The 19286-nt window shown below is 39.5% G+C and overlaps 1 protein-coding gene across 1 annotated transcript; it reads right to left on the bottom strand.

Moving 5' to 3' along the window:
• Positions 1-4385: 4385 nt before the first annotated feature.
• Positions 4386-19259, bottom strand: ubald1a (UBA-like domain containing 1a). Its single transcript, XM_058062016.2, has 3 exons — positions 18987-19259; positions 18554-18613; positions 4386-6931 (listed from the first exon to the last, which is right to left on the bottom strand). The coding sequence occupies exons 1-3, from the start codon at positions 19092-19094 to the stop codon at positions 6617-6619; spliced, it is 483 nt and encodes a 160-aa protein (XP_057917999.1). The 5' UTR covers positions 19095-19259; the 3' UTR covers positions 4386-6616.
• Positions 19260-19286: the final 27 nt, after the last annotated feature.

Genomic DNA, 19286 nt, shown 5'->3' with positions numbered 1-19286 from the left:
TGAGTGTGTGTGAGGTTTCCACTTTTATTTTTGACAGAAAAGTGCTTTAAAAGCAAGTTGAAAAAACAGAAAAAAACGTTTTTTGTCAAAAATCACCAAATCAAAATCTGGCATTTTATGCCATTTTTGGATGCTTCTGGGGCCCCTGTTGAGTGTGTGTGAGGTTTCCACTTTTATTTTTGACAGAAAAGTGCTTTAGAAGCAAGTTGAAAAAAATGACAAAAAACGACATACTAACCCCTTACGTTTTTTGTCAAAAATCAGCGCCCTCAAACTCTGGCATTTTATGCCATTTTTGGATGCTTCTCAGGCCTCTGTTGAGTGTGTGTGAGGTTTCCCCTGTTTTCTTGACCAGAAAAGTGCATTAGAAGCAAGTTGAAAAACATGACAAAAAACGACATACTAACCCCTTACATTTTTTTGTCAAAAATCACCAAATCAAAATCTGGCATTTTATGCCATTTTTGGATGCTTCTGGGGCCCCTGTTGAGTGTGTGTGAGGTTTCCACTTTTATTTTTGACAGAAAAGTGCTTTAGAAGCAAGTTGAAAAAAATGAGAAAAAACGACATACTAACCCCTTACGTTTTTTGTCAAAAATTAGCGGCCTCAAAATCTGGCATTTTATGCCATTTTTGGATGCTTCTGGTGCCCCTGTTGAGTGTGTGTGAGGTTTCCACTTTTATTTTTGACAAAAAAGTGCTTTAGAAGCAAGTTGAAAAAAAATGAGAAAAAACGACATACTAACCCCTTATGTTTTTTGTCAAAAATCACCAAATCAAAATCTGGCATTTTATGCCATTTTTGGATGCTTCTGGGGCCCCTGTTGAGTGTGTGTGAGGTTTCCACTTTTATTTTTGACAGAAAAGTGCTTTAGAAGCAAGTTGAAAAAAATGACAAAAAACGACATACTAACCCCTTACGTTTTTTGTCAAAAATCAGCGCCCTCAAACTCTGGCATTTTATGCCATTTTTGGATGCTTCTCAGGCCTCTGTTGAGTGTGTGTGAGGTTTCCCCTGTTTTCTTGACCAGAAAAGTGCATTAGAAGCAAGTTGAAAAACATGACAAAAAACGACATACTAACCCCTTAAGTTTTTTTGTCAAAAATCACCAAATCAAAATCTGGCATTTTATGCCATTTTTGGATGCTTCTGGGGCCCCTGTTGAGTGTGTGTGAGGTTTCCACGTTTATTTTTGACAGTATAATGCTTTAGAAGCAAGTTGAAAAAAATGACAAAAAACGACATACTAACCCCTTACGTTTTTTTTAAAAAATCAGCGGCCTCAAAATCTGGCATTTTATGCCATTTTTGGATGCTTCTGGGTCCCCTGTTGAGTGTGTGTGAGGTTTCCACTTTTATTTTTGACAAAAAAGTGCTTTAGAAGCAAGTTGAAAAAAAATGAGAAAAAACGACATACTAACCCCTTATGTTTTTTGTCAAAAATCACCAAATCAAAATCTGGCATTTTATGCCATTTTTGGATGCTTCTGGGGCCCCTGTTGAGTGTGTGTGAGGTTTCCACTTTTATTTTTGACAGAAAAGTGCTTTAGAAGCAAGTTGAAAAAAATGACAAAAAACGACATACTAACCCCTTACGTTTTTTGTCAAAAATCAGCGCCCTCAAACTCTGGCATTTTATGCCATTTTTGGATGCTTCTCAGGCCTCTGTTGAGTGTGTGTGAGGTTTCCCCTGTTTTCTTGACCAGAAAAGTGCATTAGAAGCAAGTTGAAAAACATGACAAAAAACGACATACTAACCCCTTAAGTTTTTTTGTCAAAAATCACCAAATCAAAATCTGGCATTTTATGCCATTTTTGGATGCTTCTGGGGCCCCTGTTGAGTGTGTGTGAGGTTTCCACGTTTATTTTTGACAGTATAATGCTTTAGAAGCAAGTTGAAAAAAATGACAAAAAACGACATACTAACCCCTTACGTTTTTTTTTAAAAATCAGCGGCCTCAAAATCTGGCATTTTATGCCATTTTTGGATGCTTCTGGGTCCCCTGTTGAGTGTGTGTGAGGTTTCCACTTTTATTTTTGACAGTATAGTGCTTTAGAAGCAAGTTGGAAAAAAATGACAAAAAACGACATACTAACCCCTTACGTTTTTGTTAAAAATCAGCGGCCTCAAACTGGCATTTTATGCCATTTTTGGATGCTTCTTGGACCCCTGCTGAGTGTGTGTGAGGTTTCCACTTTTATTTTTGACAGTATAGTGCTTTAAAAGCAAGTTGAAAAAACAGAAAAAAACGACATACTAACCCCTTATGTTTTTTTGTCAAAAATCACCAAATCAAAATCTGGCATTTTATGCCATTTTTGGATGCTTCTGGGGCCCCTGTTGAGTGTGTGTGAGGTTTCCACTTTTATTTTTGACAGAAAAGTGCTTTAAAAGCAAGTTGAAAAAACAGAAAAAAACGACATACTAACCCCTTGCGTTTTTTGTCAAAAATCACCAAATCAAAATCTGGCATTTTATGCCATTTTTGGATGCTTCTGGGGCCCCTGTTGAGTGTGTGTGAGGTTTCCACTTTTATTTTTGACAGAAAAGTGCTTTAAAAGCAAGTTGAAAAAACAGAAAAAAACGACATACTAACCCCTTGCGTTTTTTGTCAAAAATCACCAAATCAAAATCTGGCATTTTATGCCATTTTTGGATGCTTCTGGGGCCCCTGTTGAGTGTGTGTGAGGTTTCCACTTTTATTTTTGACAGAAAAGTGCTTTAGAAGCAAGTTGAAAAAAATGACAAAAAACGACATACTAACCCCTTACGTTTTTTGTCAAAAATTAGCGGCCTCAAAATCTGGCATTTTATGCCATTTTTGGATGCTTCTGGGGCCCCTGTTGAGTGTGTGTGAGGTTTCCACTTTTATTTTTGACAGAAAAGTGCTTTAGAAGCAAGTTGAAAAAAATGACAAAAAACGACATACTAACCCCTTACATTTTTTGTCAAAAATCAGCGCCCTCAAACTCTGGCATTTTATGCCATTTTTGGATGCTTCTCAGGCCTCTGTTGAGTGTGTGTGAGGTTTCCCCTGTTTTTTTGACCAGAAAAGTGCATTAGAAGCAAGTTGAAAAACATGACAAAAAACGACATACTAACCCCTTACGTTTTTTTGTCAAAAATCACCAAATCAAAATCTGGCATTTTATGCCATTTTTGGATGCTTCTGGGGCCCCTGTTGAGTGTGTGTGAGGTTTCCACGTTTATTTTTGACAGTATAGTGCTTTAGAAGCAAGTTGAAAAAAATGACAAAAAACGACATACTAACCCCTTACGTTTTTTTTCAAAAATCACCGCCCTCAAACTATGGCATTTGATGCCACTTTTGGATGCTTCTGGGGCCCCTGTTGAGTGTGTGTGAGGTTTCTACTTTTATTTTTGACAGAAAAGTGCTTTAGAAGCAAGTTGAAAAAAATGACAAAAAACGACATATAACCCCTTACGTTTTTTTGTCAAAAATCACCAAATCAAAATCTGGTATTTTATGCCATTTTTGGATGCTTCTGGGGCCCCTGTTGAGTGTGTGTGAGGTTTCCACGTTTATTTTTGACAGTATAGTGCTTTAGAAGCAAGTTGAAAAAAATGACAAAAAACGACATACTAACCCCTTACGTTTTTTGTCAAAAATCACCAATTCAAAATCTGGCATTTTAGGCCATTTTTGGATGCTTCTGGGGCCCCTGTTGAGTGTGTGTGAGGTTTCTACTTTTATTTTTGACAGAAAAGTGCTTTAGAAACAAGTTGAAAAAAATGACAAAAAACGACATACTAACCCCTTACGTTTTTTGTCAAAAATCAGCGCCCTCAAACTCTGGCATTTTATGCCATTTTTGGATGCTTCTCAGGCCTCTGTTGAGTGTGTGTGAGGTTTCCCCTGTTTTTTGACCAGAAAAGTGCTTTAGAAGCAAGTTGAAAAACATGACAAAAAACGACATACTAACCCCTTACGGTTTTTTGTCAAAAATCACCAAATCAAAATCTGGCATTTTATGCCATTTTTGGATGCTTCTGGGGCCCCTGTTGAGTGTGTATGAGGTTTCCACTTTTATTTTTGACAGAAAAGTGCTTTAAAAGCAAGTTGAAAAAAACAGAAAAAAACGACATACTAACCCCTTACGTTTTTTGTCAAAAATCACCAATTCAAAATCTGGCATTTTATGCCATTTTTGGATGCTTCTGGGGCCCCTGTTGAGTGTGTGTGAGGTTTCCACTTTTATTTTTGACAGAAAAGTACTTTAGAAGCAAGTTGGAAAAAAATGACAAAAAACGACATACTAACCCCTTACGTTTTTTTGTAAAAAATCAGCGCCCTCAAAATCTGGCATTTTATGCCATTTTTGGATGCTTCTCAGTAAATATAAACACAATGAAACACATTCATTAGGTTGACAAACAATATTTATTTAGGTTCACAAAAATGATAAGTTAATTATCAGGTAGTCCACAAATATTGTGGGAATGGTCTTATACAGTCATACAAAGTGGGGGTGGGGGTGCGTGTGGACATACATGAACAAACCATTTATGAACAAGCCAACCCAGAAACACTCCGATTGAAACCAAATAAAGTATGAAGCATTGGGAAAATGAACTGAAGCTCGAGTTGAATCTAAATCATATCAAGGAACATGGTTATTAAGTCATGATTATATCCAGAATTCCCCTAAATCTTTTGTTTAATCTTAGAAAAACACCTGCTAGTTAAAATATCGTGTCTCGACTTCTTTTATCAAATGAAAAAAAAACAAAAAAACAACCCAACAATAATAATAACACAAACAAATTAAAAAGCAGGGACGGACCCTGTATGTAATAATAATAATAATAATAATAATAATAATAATAATAATAATAATAATAATATATTGCCGTAAATCAGGGTCACCCCCTGAGCTGCCCTCCACCTTCAGCATATCAGAGGACCAGAACCTGGGCAACACTACACCTCTACATCTTGGAAAACCCTGACGTATCGAGCATTCCGTGTGTAGGGAGTCCAAATGACAAAGGGCCACACTGAAAGTCAAATAAATAGTAGCAATACAACAACAACAAAATTGATGTTTCAGGAGATAAGTGTTAACTTTTCTAAAAAGGAAAGGAATCATGAATATAATCCTACAATGTTCAGAAAATGCTATTTTTCAACAAAAAAGGTCCAAAAATACCTTTGTGAAATATTATGAGAATAAAGCCATTATTGCAATTTTACTGATCAAAGTCCAGCCAGCCATCTATCCACAGCCTTGCTATAAAATATTACATATTAAATATTTAGCAAAAACATTCACACACTTATGTTTGTTTTTTTAATGTTTGTAAAAATGATTGCTTTATTCTCTTAATATTTTTTTACTTTATTCTTTTTGGACATTGACTGTTTTTTTTTCCTTTCAGTGTGACCCTATGATCCTCGGGACCAAGAAGCCTACAGGAAGTGTCCCCCATCTTTTAACCTGCACTTACCAACCACCAAAGACGCTCTACCAAATTTGCCATCAGTCTGAGATGATCTGACTCAAGTGAGTTGATTTAGCTTTGATTTAGCTTCATGTATGTTTGCTATAAAAGATGTTACAGACACATCATGCAAAATGGCGTATTTGTGTACAAAAATGGAGTAGTCATGTTTTTTTTTGTTTTTTTTTTAGCAGAACCACCTCCCTTAAGTCTTCCAACATAATAAAACTATCATCATTTACAAACAATATTATATTAAACCATGAGTGATGTTTTTTTTTTCTTCTTGTACAACCCATAATCTCATAAAAGTATACAGTTGTAGACTCGCTTTCAAAATCGGCCGCAAATAGCGTGAAGCAAAAGCGGCTAGCGCCTTTTAGGAGAAGCACATTTTCAAAGAACATGTCCTGTGTTGTCAGAGGAAACAGTTGGTTTAAGAAGAATCCCTGATTGGCTAAAAAGAAGTCAGGTGACCACCAAGGTGAGGTAAGAAGAAGCCCCCGCCTTAACGATGGGGATGACAAAATATGGAGGTGTTTTCCTCTAAGCGATAACGTGTGATTTTATGTGTGTGTTTACGTATATATTTATAGATTTATATATTGGTGTGTAAGCATTTTGATAACACAATCCTGCTCTCTCAAGCTTACACACACACACACACACACACACACACACACACACTCACTCTAGTGCGTGATGATTCAGTCACTCTAAAAGACTGCATTTGCAAGTTCCTCTCTTGTCATGCAGCACAGACAGAAACGCAAGAAGACCAGTGGAAAAAAACACTGGCTAGTAAAAAGAAGTGTTTTTTGGGGGGAGGGAGAGAGGGGGGGAACAAAAAAACTACAAATTTGCTGCCTTGAATGTCATTGAACATCACATAGAAGTCTTTTTTCCAATATTTCTCTTGAAAAAAACCTTCATACTGTTTATTTCTATGTGTGTTTTGTTTACTTTTCTATTTGCATTGTTTACTCCTTAATTGTTCACCCAAACTTTTCTTGCTTTGCGTAGATTCTGTTTCGTCCATCCGTTCGTTCGTTTGGGAGGGGGAAAGACAAATTATCAAATGGTCACCCTCCCTCCGTCCCAACCATGCGGAGGGGACGGCGGCGAGGGGTTCAGTCCCCGGTTGTGACTCTTCATCTCTCTGCCTCCATCGCTACGCTAGCCTTTTGCTCGGCGCCGGCGTGGGGGTTGACGCCCGTGGGCCAAGCGGGGCATGGTTGTGTGGGGGGTTGCCCCTGAGTCCAGAGTCCCTGCGGGGGCGGCGGCACATTGGGTACGTTCGGTGACACCCCCCAGCCGCCGACCTGGGGGGGTGGAGGTGAGGCGGCCATGGACGCCGCCATGGGGCTGCTGCTGTTGAAGCTTTCGGATGCCTTGAGCCGGGAGAACATGGTGAGGGCGTCCGGGAAATTTGGGGGCGTCGCTGGTGTGTTGGCTGGTGTGCACATCTATAGGAAAGAAAATAGGATTAGCGATTTTATTGTTGAATGACAAAGTACAAATGAACAACTAGCAAGGAACTACTTTTATGGACAAATAAGGAACTTAATTAAAATAACTCGTCAACATTGTTAATACAGTGGAACCTCTTAGTGGTTCGGGTACACTATGGCGCTCGACACTCCCACTGTGTTCATTATGTATTTTAGTTAGTTACTTGGATTTACATCGTTATGGAAAAAAATTATTGGGTTACAGTCAAACATAAATATTATATTATTGCCTCTGTCAAAGTTAAATATTTGTCCCTTTCATTCTTCTTTCACTGCATTTTGGAAGTTGACGTCCCCAATGAAACTAGTGAAAACCCAATGAAATTAGAAACAGAGGTTCCCTGCATTAAAAGGCAAACGTCAACTGAGAAAATATGACAAATATGAAACAGAAATGGTGTGTGATGCAGGGCAAAAAAAAAAGTTAAAAATGTTTTCTCTACCTCAGGGGTGGGCAAACTACGGCCCGGGGGCCACATCCGGCCCGCCAAGTGTTTGAATACGGCCCGCCCAATCTTTCCAAAGTATTTCATTTAAACTCAACATACAACCTGGCATCATGGCCTGAGCCAACCTTTATAATAATAATAATAATAATTATTATTATTATTATTATTATTATTAGATTATTATAATTATTATTAGAACTATTATGATTATTATAATTATTATTAGAACTATTATGATTATTATAATTATTATATTAATGCTAATTATTATATTAATTATATATAATAATATTGTTAAATTTGCATATTTTACAAAATAATATAATTATTATTTTAATTTTATTGTAATTATAAGATTTTATTATTTTTAAAATATTTCAATATAAATATAAAATAATAATAATAGCAGATTGCATGACAATTTTACAGATACAATAATACCAGGTGGACTGTTACGTGTAAAATATATAGTCTGCCCCCTCCCGTAAATTTTGTCATATCAATGCGGCCCGCGAGTCAAAAGGTTTGCCCACCCCTGCTCTACCTCGTTACTGACTGTTTTTATTTCTATGGCAGACATTTAGGGGCAGCAACATAGCTCAACAGTTCGATTTGTTACGGCAAGTAAAATCCATTATGTCCGTCAACCACACAGCGCAAACTCATTGATTGAATTCATTTCCACTTGACGACATTTCGATTAAAAATGTTTTTTTTTTGGATCTATGAATTCATGGATCACTTAAGAGTAGGGTAGGTTTCCACTTTTTTTCTCACAGTAAATACCAATATAATCCTCTTTGTACCAGCAGTCTTCCTGTTATGCTGCCAGGCAACACACCCAAAATCACACATACACACACACACACAACTCATGACTGCACCAAAAACAACACTTCACCGAGTGCCTTCAAGGTTCCAGGCTTCCATGCCCCACGCTTCCATTTGTGACCAGGAAAAAACAACAACCTGCTGTAGTCCAGCGGGAGGCAAGGGTGGAGTCGCATTCTGCCAGGACGCTTGCCGAATGGCCGACGGCTGCAACAGTGAAAAATAACCAAACTATTTATATTGAAACCAAGAACTGCAAATCGATCTGTATCGGCCAATATCGGTGAAAAAGTATGGTATCGATATCTGCCTATACGCGCCCCGACTTAGCCCCTGCAGTGATAACACCCAGTGGGGTCGTACTTGGCTGGGTTACACAGGACCAAAGGTTCCCTAGGTGGCGCGCTGTTATGTAACGTGAGCATGTTCACGGTGCACTCTTGACAGGAAATGCTGGCTCATGTCTTTGAGGCCGTTTCCTGCGGTAAAGTGACACCCTAGAATGTACGCGTGACCTCTATGTATGCATTGGAGGCTCATGTGTGGATTTAACTCCCAAATTGAATGTGTGAATGTTTTTTTCTAAATGTCCTTGAATAGAAAATGAAGGAAAAAACCCGACACCTGTCCTCTCAGGTTGTCTGCAAAGACCTCTGACTCATCCATAAACACATGCACAGTTGGCTAGACCGAGCAACACATGCAGAGACCACACACTGCAGTTTGCACACCTAAGACTCAACACAAGACTAAGGATGAGGCTCTAATGGGGGATGACAACATGGGCTGCGCTTGGATCAGACCGTTCCTCACAATGATTAATAAACATCTGTGCCCACAATGGAGGACCTGTAGGAACAGACATAATTGGGATTTGACTTGACGCAACATGGACATGTTCTATCCTCTATGTACTAATCTTTTTTAATGGGTGATAAATATTGTTTTAGCTTGTTCGGTTCTACACATTATCTCACAAAGTGATTGCGGGTTACTATGAAAAAGTATGTAGGTTGAAAAAAAAACAGAATCAAGCATGAGGATTTGTAAGGGGGGTTCTTGGAAAAGATGCTACGAGGTAAAGATTGCTACACACATTAACTTATTCATCCACAGGACTCTGTGTACCTTAAAGTGAGGACAGCAAATACTGCAAGTGTCTGAGGTTTTAATTAGCCGCCGGTCAACTTAGCCTGAATCCCAATTGTACCCCTCCTACCCCCACCCCTTAAAACCTAAGGCCAAGGGGAAGATGTCACTAAGAAATGGAACTTTATTCTCATTCTGACTTGTAAAGGCTAACAACATCTGACTTTCGACAAAAAGGGCCCAGGGGTTGAAGTTATGAATACTCTGTGCAATGTTTTGCATGTGTCAAAACAATAGTGTATTTGTACCATAAAGGTCAGTAGCCAAGTGTGTACTGTCAACAGAGAAAGGGGGCATTACAAAATAAGTCGCAATAATGTTTTGTGTTCCAATTGTAATGTTAATGGTTTAATTGATCTTGAAAACATTAAAGTAAGTACGTCTTAAAAATATTTTCTAATACAGTAATGCTCTCGGGATGAACAGCATGATCAGTTGGTACTACTCGTGATTATTTTGATGATTATGACTGATACTGAATGTGTCATGTTGGTCTTCTTATTGGGTCATTGTGCATTCAAGGTTATCTCATATTCAGGTCAATATAAAATTCTGAAGATACTGCATCAGATGGCCATGATTACTTGTAATGGGAAGCTACTTTAGAGAGGTCTTACACATGGAAAAGACCAGAGGGATAACAAACAACGAGGGGGAGTTTGTGTTCAACACAGAGCCAACAGAGAGGCGTTACCATGGGGATGGCTGTTATGAAGACAGAGCGCAGATCGCCTGTTGACAGGATGGAGCTCCGTGGTTGCAACGGGCCGTCCCCATCCGTTCGCTCACGAGTGTTTTGCTGGCATGAAGGAACGCGTGCCTGACGGTCAGCAGCCGCCCCCAAACATGCCGGGCCTCCGGACTGTGGCGAACCTCTACATACCTAAACACACCTCTGTTTGTGGACATGCATGCGTGTGTGTTTGTGTGCAAACAGATGAGATGGAGTTATTTCTAGTCTCACCAATCGCATTCCTCAGAATCGCTAAGTATGTATGTGTATGTATGTGTATGTGTTCTCGTGCTTTGGCATGTGTGTAGATTCCACTTACATGAAACTATTTATCTTATAGAATGTTACTGTTTGGTTACAGGAAATGTCTGAAGTTAAATTTTGTTGATCATGTATAACCGCGCTGATCTACCATTCGCATCAATGTCAGTATGTTGTGTAGCTGCAAGATCTTGAACATGAATGGTCCGTTTAACAACAACCAGTTGGGACACACGATTCACATTTTTTCACTTCAGATTCTTTACCTGATCCCTAAATTTAATGCCGATACAATTCCGATTCCGCATTATCATAATTACTGATTTCATATGAGGCTGTAATCAGATGTTGGTACATCTTTCAGTTGAACTTGACCACCCGATTTTGCCATAGGGAAGCACTTGTTAGTTTTTTCTTCTTCTGCTATGACTTCCGCCCAATCTTTTTTTTTGTTTACAGTTTACATATAGTATGACAGTATTTCTAACAAAACACAGTATTGCACATCCACTACACATGCACACTTTAAATACGTAATACTGTTAACTTCCCTGTTTGTCCTTCAGCAAAGTTGATGAGGTGACCTCACCGCTGGGCAAGGTAAAAAAAAAAAAAAGGCACACGGCCAATATCCAACTTGTCCAGTAAGGCTGCTAAACAGTCAACTTCCTTGCGGGAATGGGAGCAGTAGAGTGGACACGCGCAAACTGATTTGAAGTGCATGCAAAGTTTAGACTTTTTTTTTAATATTCCCTTTTATTTGGTTTGGGTTGTTTTTGCTTGGAAGTGGAATGTTGTCACAATGACAACATTTTACACATCTTTCCCCCCCATTCCAAATCAATTGCATGGCTATTGATCTCCGATACTTGATAAACTAAAGGGCGCTGGCTGGATATAAAACTGCTGCACAAACTGTACAGTACAGATGCTTCCTGCGTTCATATGGTGAACACGTGGCATTGCTTGAGTGCAACAAAGCCATGTTGTACGTTAACTCATGAGGCATGCCTGTTTTGCAATTTAGACTGAGACTACTTCAAGAACTGTACAGTGTTAACATGTTTGTACAATAGCTGTAAATTAGAATCATGTGTTCATACATACATTGTTTTCCTCATTACATTTATCCGTTTTTAACAATTCCAGGATGTCAAAAATAGATATTTCTTTCTTAAACTCAATGACAGAGGCCAACAGGTGCTACTGAATGTTTGAGTCAACTCAAGTGACAATCCCCTTCACTCCTTCCACCTCGGCCAGCTTCAAGCAGCTCAAACCTCTTATACACACACATACACACACACACACACACACACAGTTGATCATTAGCTAGTCTACCTTGTGTTTTTGTGTGCTTTTGCCAACATACAGGGAAACAACACAAGGAAGAGAGAGCAAGCAGGCAATAGGAAGAGCTGTGACTAAATTGTTAAACTCTGCAGTACATATTACAATGGCTAGCATGCTAACAATAGATGACGTGGCCCACTCATAGCGAGAGAAAGAGTTTGGCTTGGTAAAAGACTGGCAACAGAAACTGGGGTAAAGGTCATGAACGAGGGAGAGCAGCTGCAATGAAAACACTCGGGTTCAGATTGACAACCAAAGAAATATTTATCTGTATCTGGGCAGGCTACTCTTATCAATCTCAGTGTTATTGTCTTTGCATTCCCAGAAATTGAAATGTAGATTGGTGATAAAATGAAATGTAGATTGGTGATAACCAACACTATGGGTTGTGAACGTGACGAAAGCAGGAAAAATGTGAACTAAGCCTGTGAAGGTGACAGGACAGGAATAGTAGAATTGAAAAGTCGCCTGACCGGTGCAAGGCTGTGTGCCGCTGCAAAACTAAGACCAAGGCTAACTACGTTTTCAGGTCGAAACAGAATTATATCATTTTATCCACCCCACGATTAAACATCACTCTATCGCTGTTTTAAAAAATATAAATAAATGGTCGACGTTTTGTGGTCATCTATGACCTGTTAGTAGTCACAAAATATTGAAAGCTATCAAATACTGTAGTAATCGAATATTCTATTAGAATTTTTTCTGATTAATTGGAATAAGTCAAAATAACATTTACATTTAAATTACAATTACTAATATCTCTCGGGTCTGCAACCCATTGACTGCAATAAACAAGCGATGATTGTACATCGTTTTCCCATGTGGGTGTCACTGGATGTGATTTACTGATCCAGCACTGTGGATGCGACTTTTTTTTCACCCCGCCAAAAAAACCCCAGGAGGGTTCCCGTGGAAAAGGCCTACAGCAACAAGCCATACGAAACAATGTAGCATCACACTTTTGCTGCAATCCCTTAGGTTTTGAAGCCATTTGCTTGCCTAACCACAGCGTGTACTTAAGGACTTGAGGAATGAGATTGCAACCAACAGTCGTCCCACTAAGATGTGTGTGTGTGTGTCTGTTTAAAAGTCTTTGTGCGAGTGGTTAAGGTTCTGGGAAGCAGCGCTCCAGAAAAAGTGCAGGAAAACATGCTGGAACAAGCAAAGTGTAGACCAAGTGTCTTCAGATGTGGCCTGACTTACTACCTCGTCCTTTATCATCTGCATATGAAAATTCCCATATCAAATTAGATCACATACAAATAAACTAAATATGAAGAGTTTTACCGCATACTGTGCTGTATCTGCAGTAATGTCTGCCCACAAAACAGGCCTTAGCATGCTCAAGCCAAATACCTGGCATTGGTGTGCCATTAGTCCGCTTAGCCAGACGTGTTGGCCTAAACAACCTCCTTTATTCGCTCCCTGGTGGACAACACAACACCCACCATCTAAGATCCATTCTGTCTTTCACACAGAGTGAGGACTAATGTAAGGTGGCTGAGACAGACAGAAATGAGAGCAGACATTCGATGCGATTACATCATGATTTATGAATGACATATTACATCTGCAAACCTCTGCATGTAAACAGCACTAACTCCACATATCCATGATGAAAATCTTCAGTGCAATAAAAAGGTTCTGATTGGAACACTGTGACACCAGGGCAGCAATTATGGCAGCCTCACAAACCACAACACCGCCTTAAACATGCCTGCTTCTTCACTGTACATAGACAATAGAAACTGCACATTGACCTTCATAAAAAGGAGCTGAATTCACATTCACGGTGCGTGATGGTACTGATAACCAGCAATTACAGCACAATAAAGTCGGGGTCATTGACAACACTGTTTGTTCCTGACATTTATCACACAAACCGGATGGGGATTCTCATTAGTGTCTTATCTAACAAGATGTAACCAATGTTTATTTTATATTTAGCATATTTCTCCATATAAAAGAGGTTGCAGTATATCTCATTACAACAAAGGTGATACTTGTTTAACATTTAATTAGCTGGAGTCGTTGAAAACGGTTACCTTTTTGAACACCCAACTCCTGACTTTATTGCCAGGAAACCACATGAGCGCTCACCACATTTTCTTAAATGGCCATAGCTGTGATGGGAATTAAAGCAGGCTTTTGTCACCGAGTTAGTCTCTCTCTCTCTCTCTCTCTATCTCGGCTGAGTCACATGATTGGTTGGGGTCACATGTTCCCAGACAGCTGCATTACTTCCTTATTTCTGGTCATTGACACAGTACGTGGAGAACAAGTCATCATGGAAACACTGACAGTGATGGCGCTGTCCAAAACAACTGTTTTGGCTTCATTAGGCCAGTGAAACAAAGGCTGCATGATTGTGGGCTAACGTGATGCAGCCCGCCAGGCATCCTCCATTATATATTACAGTTAGTCCAATATTATGACCGTGTAGAATAAAAGTTGTTCCTATTGTCAACTATCTTTTTTTACACTTCCTGTTGGTGTAATGAATAGTTGTCCTAATACTGTTTAGGATATGGTGCATGTGTGAAATGCGAGCAAGGTAGTAGAAAATGTGTTTCTATGTGATAAAAGGGATTAGTATTAGAACAGCAAGTCATCAGAGAAGTACAAACGCTCCTGAGTAAACAAGGTAGCTTTTATGTGTGTTGACGGTTTTGAGACAGTATGCTTACATGCACACATTCATTGGATTACAGCAATAGTTGTTTCTCTGTTTTCACTGTAAAGTCCCAGTTTTCATGCACTAGTTCAATTTGACAAGATTGACTAGAAATGCTAGGAAAAGATTTTGATAATGGCCGCTCGTTTAGCTGTGTGTGTGGGGGGAGGGGGGTGTCACAAGATCTTGCAATATTGAAATGTGACAAGATTTGTTGTTCAGAAAAAAACATCTCATGGGCACGACTATGCCTGCGGTGAAATTAAATACAAAATAAATGAAAATGAATATTCATTTCCTATGCCACTAGTGTCCACACAAGGACACTAGCTGGTGCCTGTCTCGGCTGATTTTGGCCCTCGCCGTGTGGGCTTCCCAACAAGGAAGAGGTCTGCTACTAATCTAATAGTAACTGGATACAGCTGTAATGTAGGTTTGGTAAAGGCTATGTCGTTGTTTGCGAACACGATATTTATAGACTGCACCATTAGTCCTTGATGGACACTGGTTAATGTGGTGAAAGTCCCCTCGGATGATGGAACCGAAAAATGCAATAAAATGGTTTCCGAATGAATAATGTGCGTGCCTTAATAAGACTTTTAAAAAGTTTAAACCAATTCAATGCAACACATTATTTCAATCCACAAACATACTGAATAATGATGCTGCATGATCTCTTAGAGACATAGCTAGATAATTCCTTTCTACCGCTTGGTTGGTTTATACCGGTTGTCTGTGCTCCAACAAAGGGAAGAGGAGTGTTGTGTTCTCACAGAAAAAGGCTGAAGGTGTGAGTATGTTTCATCTTGTGAGCTTGTTGTGGGTGCGGTGTGTGCAAAATAAACTAAGAAGACAGAATAAGCCTAGCATAAAATGTCTATCGACGTACATTGATGTTAGCTTATGATCCCAAAAAAAGATAAAGCCCCGCATGTGGGTTTATGGAAAGTGACACGTTGTGCTACAAAAAACCAACACACTTGACAGCAAGTCTGCATTGATGGCAGCTCTTTTCGCATGCCCAAGCACACAGTCTTCCTGGATGGGGCACTGTTAGGAAAAAGGAAATAATGGCAGGAGATTTAGTGAGCTGGATCCTACCAGCATTCACTGTGCTACTTGTACTGGTGTGTGTGCCAGCTAACCTTAGATGACTTTCTGAAATGTAATACAAAGTGCAGGGCTCGGACAGATCAGGCACAAAGGCTGCACTGGTAAAGCAGAGTGTGAACACGACACTACCTTTTGGAACAACCCACACCAGACATGCTCGGTTGCCTTGGTTGCCATGGCTCTAAAAATGTATTTTAAACAGCAAGTCCATTCAAGCCAAACAGAGAGCTGAAAACTATCTTCTCCAAATCCAGTCTTGTTGAAAGGTAACAACTAAACGCACATCACACTGGCTCATAATAATACAAAACAGCAATGTATTCATTACCAGGACAACTATCTGCTATTAACTAAAATTTTCCACTCTAATCGGGACTGATCACATTGGTCGATAACTATGCAATCTGTTGTAATATATATTTCACCAACCCCATCAATAATGTCATAAAGCAGCCCAGAATGCCAGACCAAAGAATGCCATATCAAATATCAAAATAGGGCCCTATGGAATCACCAGCCAAAATACCTAAACTACTATGCCACAATATAAACAACACAAAAAAAGCCGTTTTACAGGAAAATAACAATTTCTGCATTTTAATTTGTGGTTAAGGAAGCGCCTTAGCTGTACTATTGTAAGCTATTTTTATGACACTATGTGTTCATGACCCTATTTTGTTACACAGACATACACAGATGCAAGTGCTAACAAGAGGTATTTGTGCTTGTCCACCAATATTGCAGACTGCTAACGTCACTTTGTCATTCACTTACAAACCACTTTACCACAAAATAAAGTTGAAGCTCTTTATTATGGGGATGACTGCTAGATAGTTTTGTTCTACTATCACTTAACATTATCTTGAAATTAAGAATTTAAATCCAGAGCACTGCATTGAAGTGGATTAATCTGTATACCAATGAATACTGCGGCCAGAATAAGCGTCACAAAGACTGAACACACCGCCCCACTGTACTACTGTTGTGAGTCACACACACACACACACACACATCCGTCTGTGGAAGCTCAGAATACATGAATGTAAAGCACACAGGAAGAGGAGTGCAAGCATGCTGGCGTAAGCCAAAAAAAGGAACATGAATTTGTGATTACGCAAGAACACGCCTCTAAACATAACACCACACACATATCACAACGGTACTGTGGTGTCTGCAGGAGTGAACACAGCACTTTGTGGGTTCAACTGTGGATCCTGGTATTGCTCATATCATAAAACTATCAACGAAAATCTACTTAAGGCCAAACACCACAATTGCCCCGTTTTTGTGGGAGCATACAGCATTTGCCCAACAATCGAAGTAGAGAGTGTGCATGTAAACAGGGACTTCACACTGAGACGTGAAAAGTTGATAAACCAAACTATTTCGGTAATCTGACTATTTTAGGGCATGGAAACTTACTCACTGCCATGTTTTTGACTTAATGGATTATTTAGACTTTCTATTCATTTCCATGTAAAAATTCCCCCGTCAACTGTCCTTCCAGGTCTTCCCATTATGACGGTTTCTTTGAAAGTTTCTTTGAAGCAGAACACTATGCGGAGTCTAGAAAGATAACAATTGGTTCCACACCCAACCATAATAACTGAATTCCGCAAAGTAGCATTCCTTGTTTATGAATGGAATTTTTTCATAGTTTACAAATAGAATTACATTCGTTCGCACTGATAGCATACTTGGTGGCTATTGTCTCGTCAATGTAAAGTTTCTGATACGATTGGCCAGTGTGGTAGAATACTACCCCAATAGCGCAGTAAACATCCACACAGGAGCTGCTGTCAGCCACAACTCACACCAGTCACTGTAACTCTCCACAATGCTACCTATGCTAACACTCAGCAACTCTACAGCAGCTAACAGACAGGCCCTGCCCTTTAAAGAAACAATGTTAGATATTATACAGCTTCGAAAGGCCTTATGTTTGTATTTCCATTCATTTATCAATTTTTATGGTGTTTAATATAGGTCAAGAATATGAACAATTTGCTTAAATATGCATGTTTTGGCTAATAATAGGCCACATTCAACCACAGCACAGTAATCATTAATTATTTCATTTTTGAAAAAACACGACACGTGCGCACTATAAAAGTTATCACGATGTAAACGCACTTTGTGGTATTGTGCTGAGAATGAGAATGGTATATATAGTGTTGGAATTCCACTGCTGCTTAGCTTATGTTCAGATCAGAATGAAGTTCTATAGGGGCTCTACCTGTGTCTCCATCTGCCATTCTAACATGTGTGGCTTGTCATAATGCATATGTGTTCATTACTCTAAAAATGTTTACGCAACTACTGAAATAAATTATTTGCCACCGTTAAAGCATTAGTTTTGACAGTCCAAATACAAAACAATGAGATTCCTTTTAAATGAAAACACATGACCCTGAACATCCGTCTGAAAAAAAAACTGTTCCAAAGAATAGTGATCTCAATTCTTGGCAAGAAAATCGTGATTCACTTTCCTATTTTATTTATTTATTTATTTCAAAATCCTTCAGCCCTCGTTTATATGGCGCTAATACCTTCCACTTTACCCCACAATGATGTGTCTACCGCTGAAGGTTGCTGATGTGTCATATGAGGGGGGAGCAAGGACCGTATAAGAATACATGTGCAGTATTGCGAGAACACTGCTGCTCTTCCAGGAAACACCATTCATGTTTTCCATTCTTCAACTAAAACCACTTTCCTGTTGAAAATGTTATACTCAGTCGATTCTAAGGACACACAGCCCTCTGTGACAAGTGTGTCTGGCTGCCCTGTGTGTGTTACAGTATTTATGGAAGCTCACAACATGGCCGCCATGTGCTTTGTTATTGTTAGTAACACCACCTCTCCTTAGCCTATAAGGAATCTTACTCGTCCTTCCTACGGCATATAGCAGCACTGGATCCATCAAAAAAGATATTCTTTTAAAACAATTGCAAAAAAAAAAACTATTAAAAGCAGTAAATTGTTTTCACCCCCGCTTTCCCCGCACTCACCATTTGATGATGATGGCCATATGGGATATTTGTTTCTTGGAAAAAGGCACTGAGGGCAGTCTAGAATGAAACAAACACAAGTTAAACGACATTTAGAGGAGTTGGCTCGTTTCGCAACAGGACAGGAATTTGGCGAAACATGCGTTTTACTAACATTTTGTATGAGCATTGCTATTGTAACTGTGGTCATCGCCATTGCGTAATTGCATCTGCAGGACATATAAACACTGCTGCCATGTGTCGGATTACATTTAATCTAGAGTACAGTCTAATTGGATATACTGAAACTGCTTTAGCCCACATAATGCATGTACAGTGCATGTACGGCGTCGCGTTGTATGCAGGAGCTATCAGGCTAAAGCTAACTCACGGTGGACAAACATAAACAGTAGCAGCATGGCTGACGACTGCATTTTCTCCCCCCCGGTTTTACCTCGAACTGCCAGTGTGCCGCCTGCAGTAGCTGCTTCGCTTGGTCCGCCGCACAACCCGCCGTCAGGACGAACTGGTTTATCATGACTTGATGTTTAAGTTCATCCATTTTCGACGAAGCCCGTGTCCTAGTCGCGGCGGCTGACCTTCAAGCAGACTTTCGACCGTTTTCCTCTTCACTCGAGTTGTATTCCGTTTTCCCTTCCCCTCACTCGTCCACCATTACAGCCGGCTGGGCAAACACAAATATTTACTGTAGGAGCGGTGGAGGCAGGAACCCGCGTGATTGACAGGAGGTTGT

This window comes from Doryrhamphus excisus, linkage group LG2 (assembly GCF_037039965.1).
Source record: "Doryrhamphus excisus strain RoL-2023G ecotype Guam linkage group LG2, RoL_Dexc_Guam_v1.1, whole genome shotgun sequence".
Taxonomy (NCBI): Eukaryota; Metazoa; Chordata; class Actinopteri; order Syngnathiformes; family Syngnathidae; genus Doryrhamphus; species Doryrhamphus excisus.
This window is presented reverse-complemented; position numbering and strand designations above follow the sequence as displayed.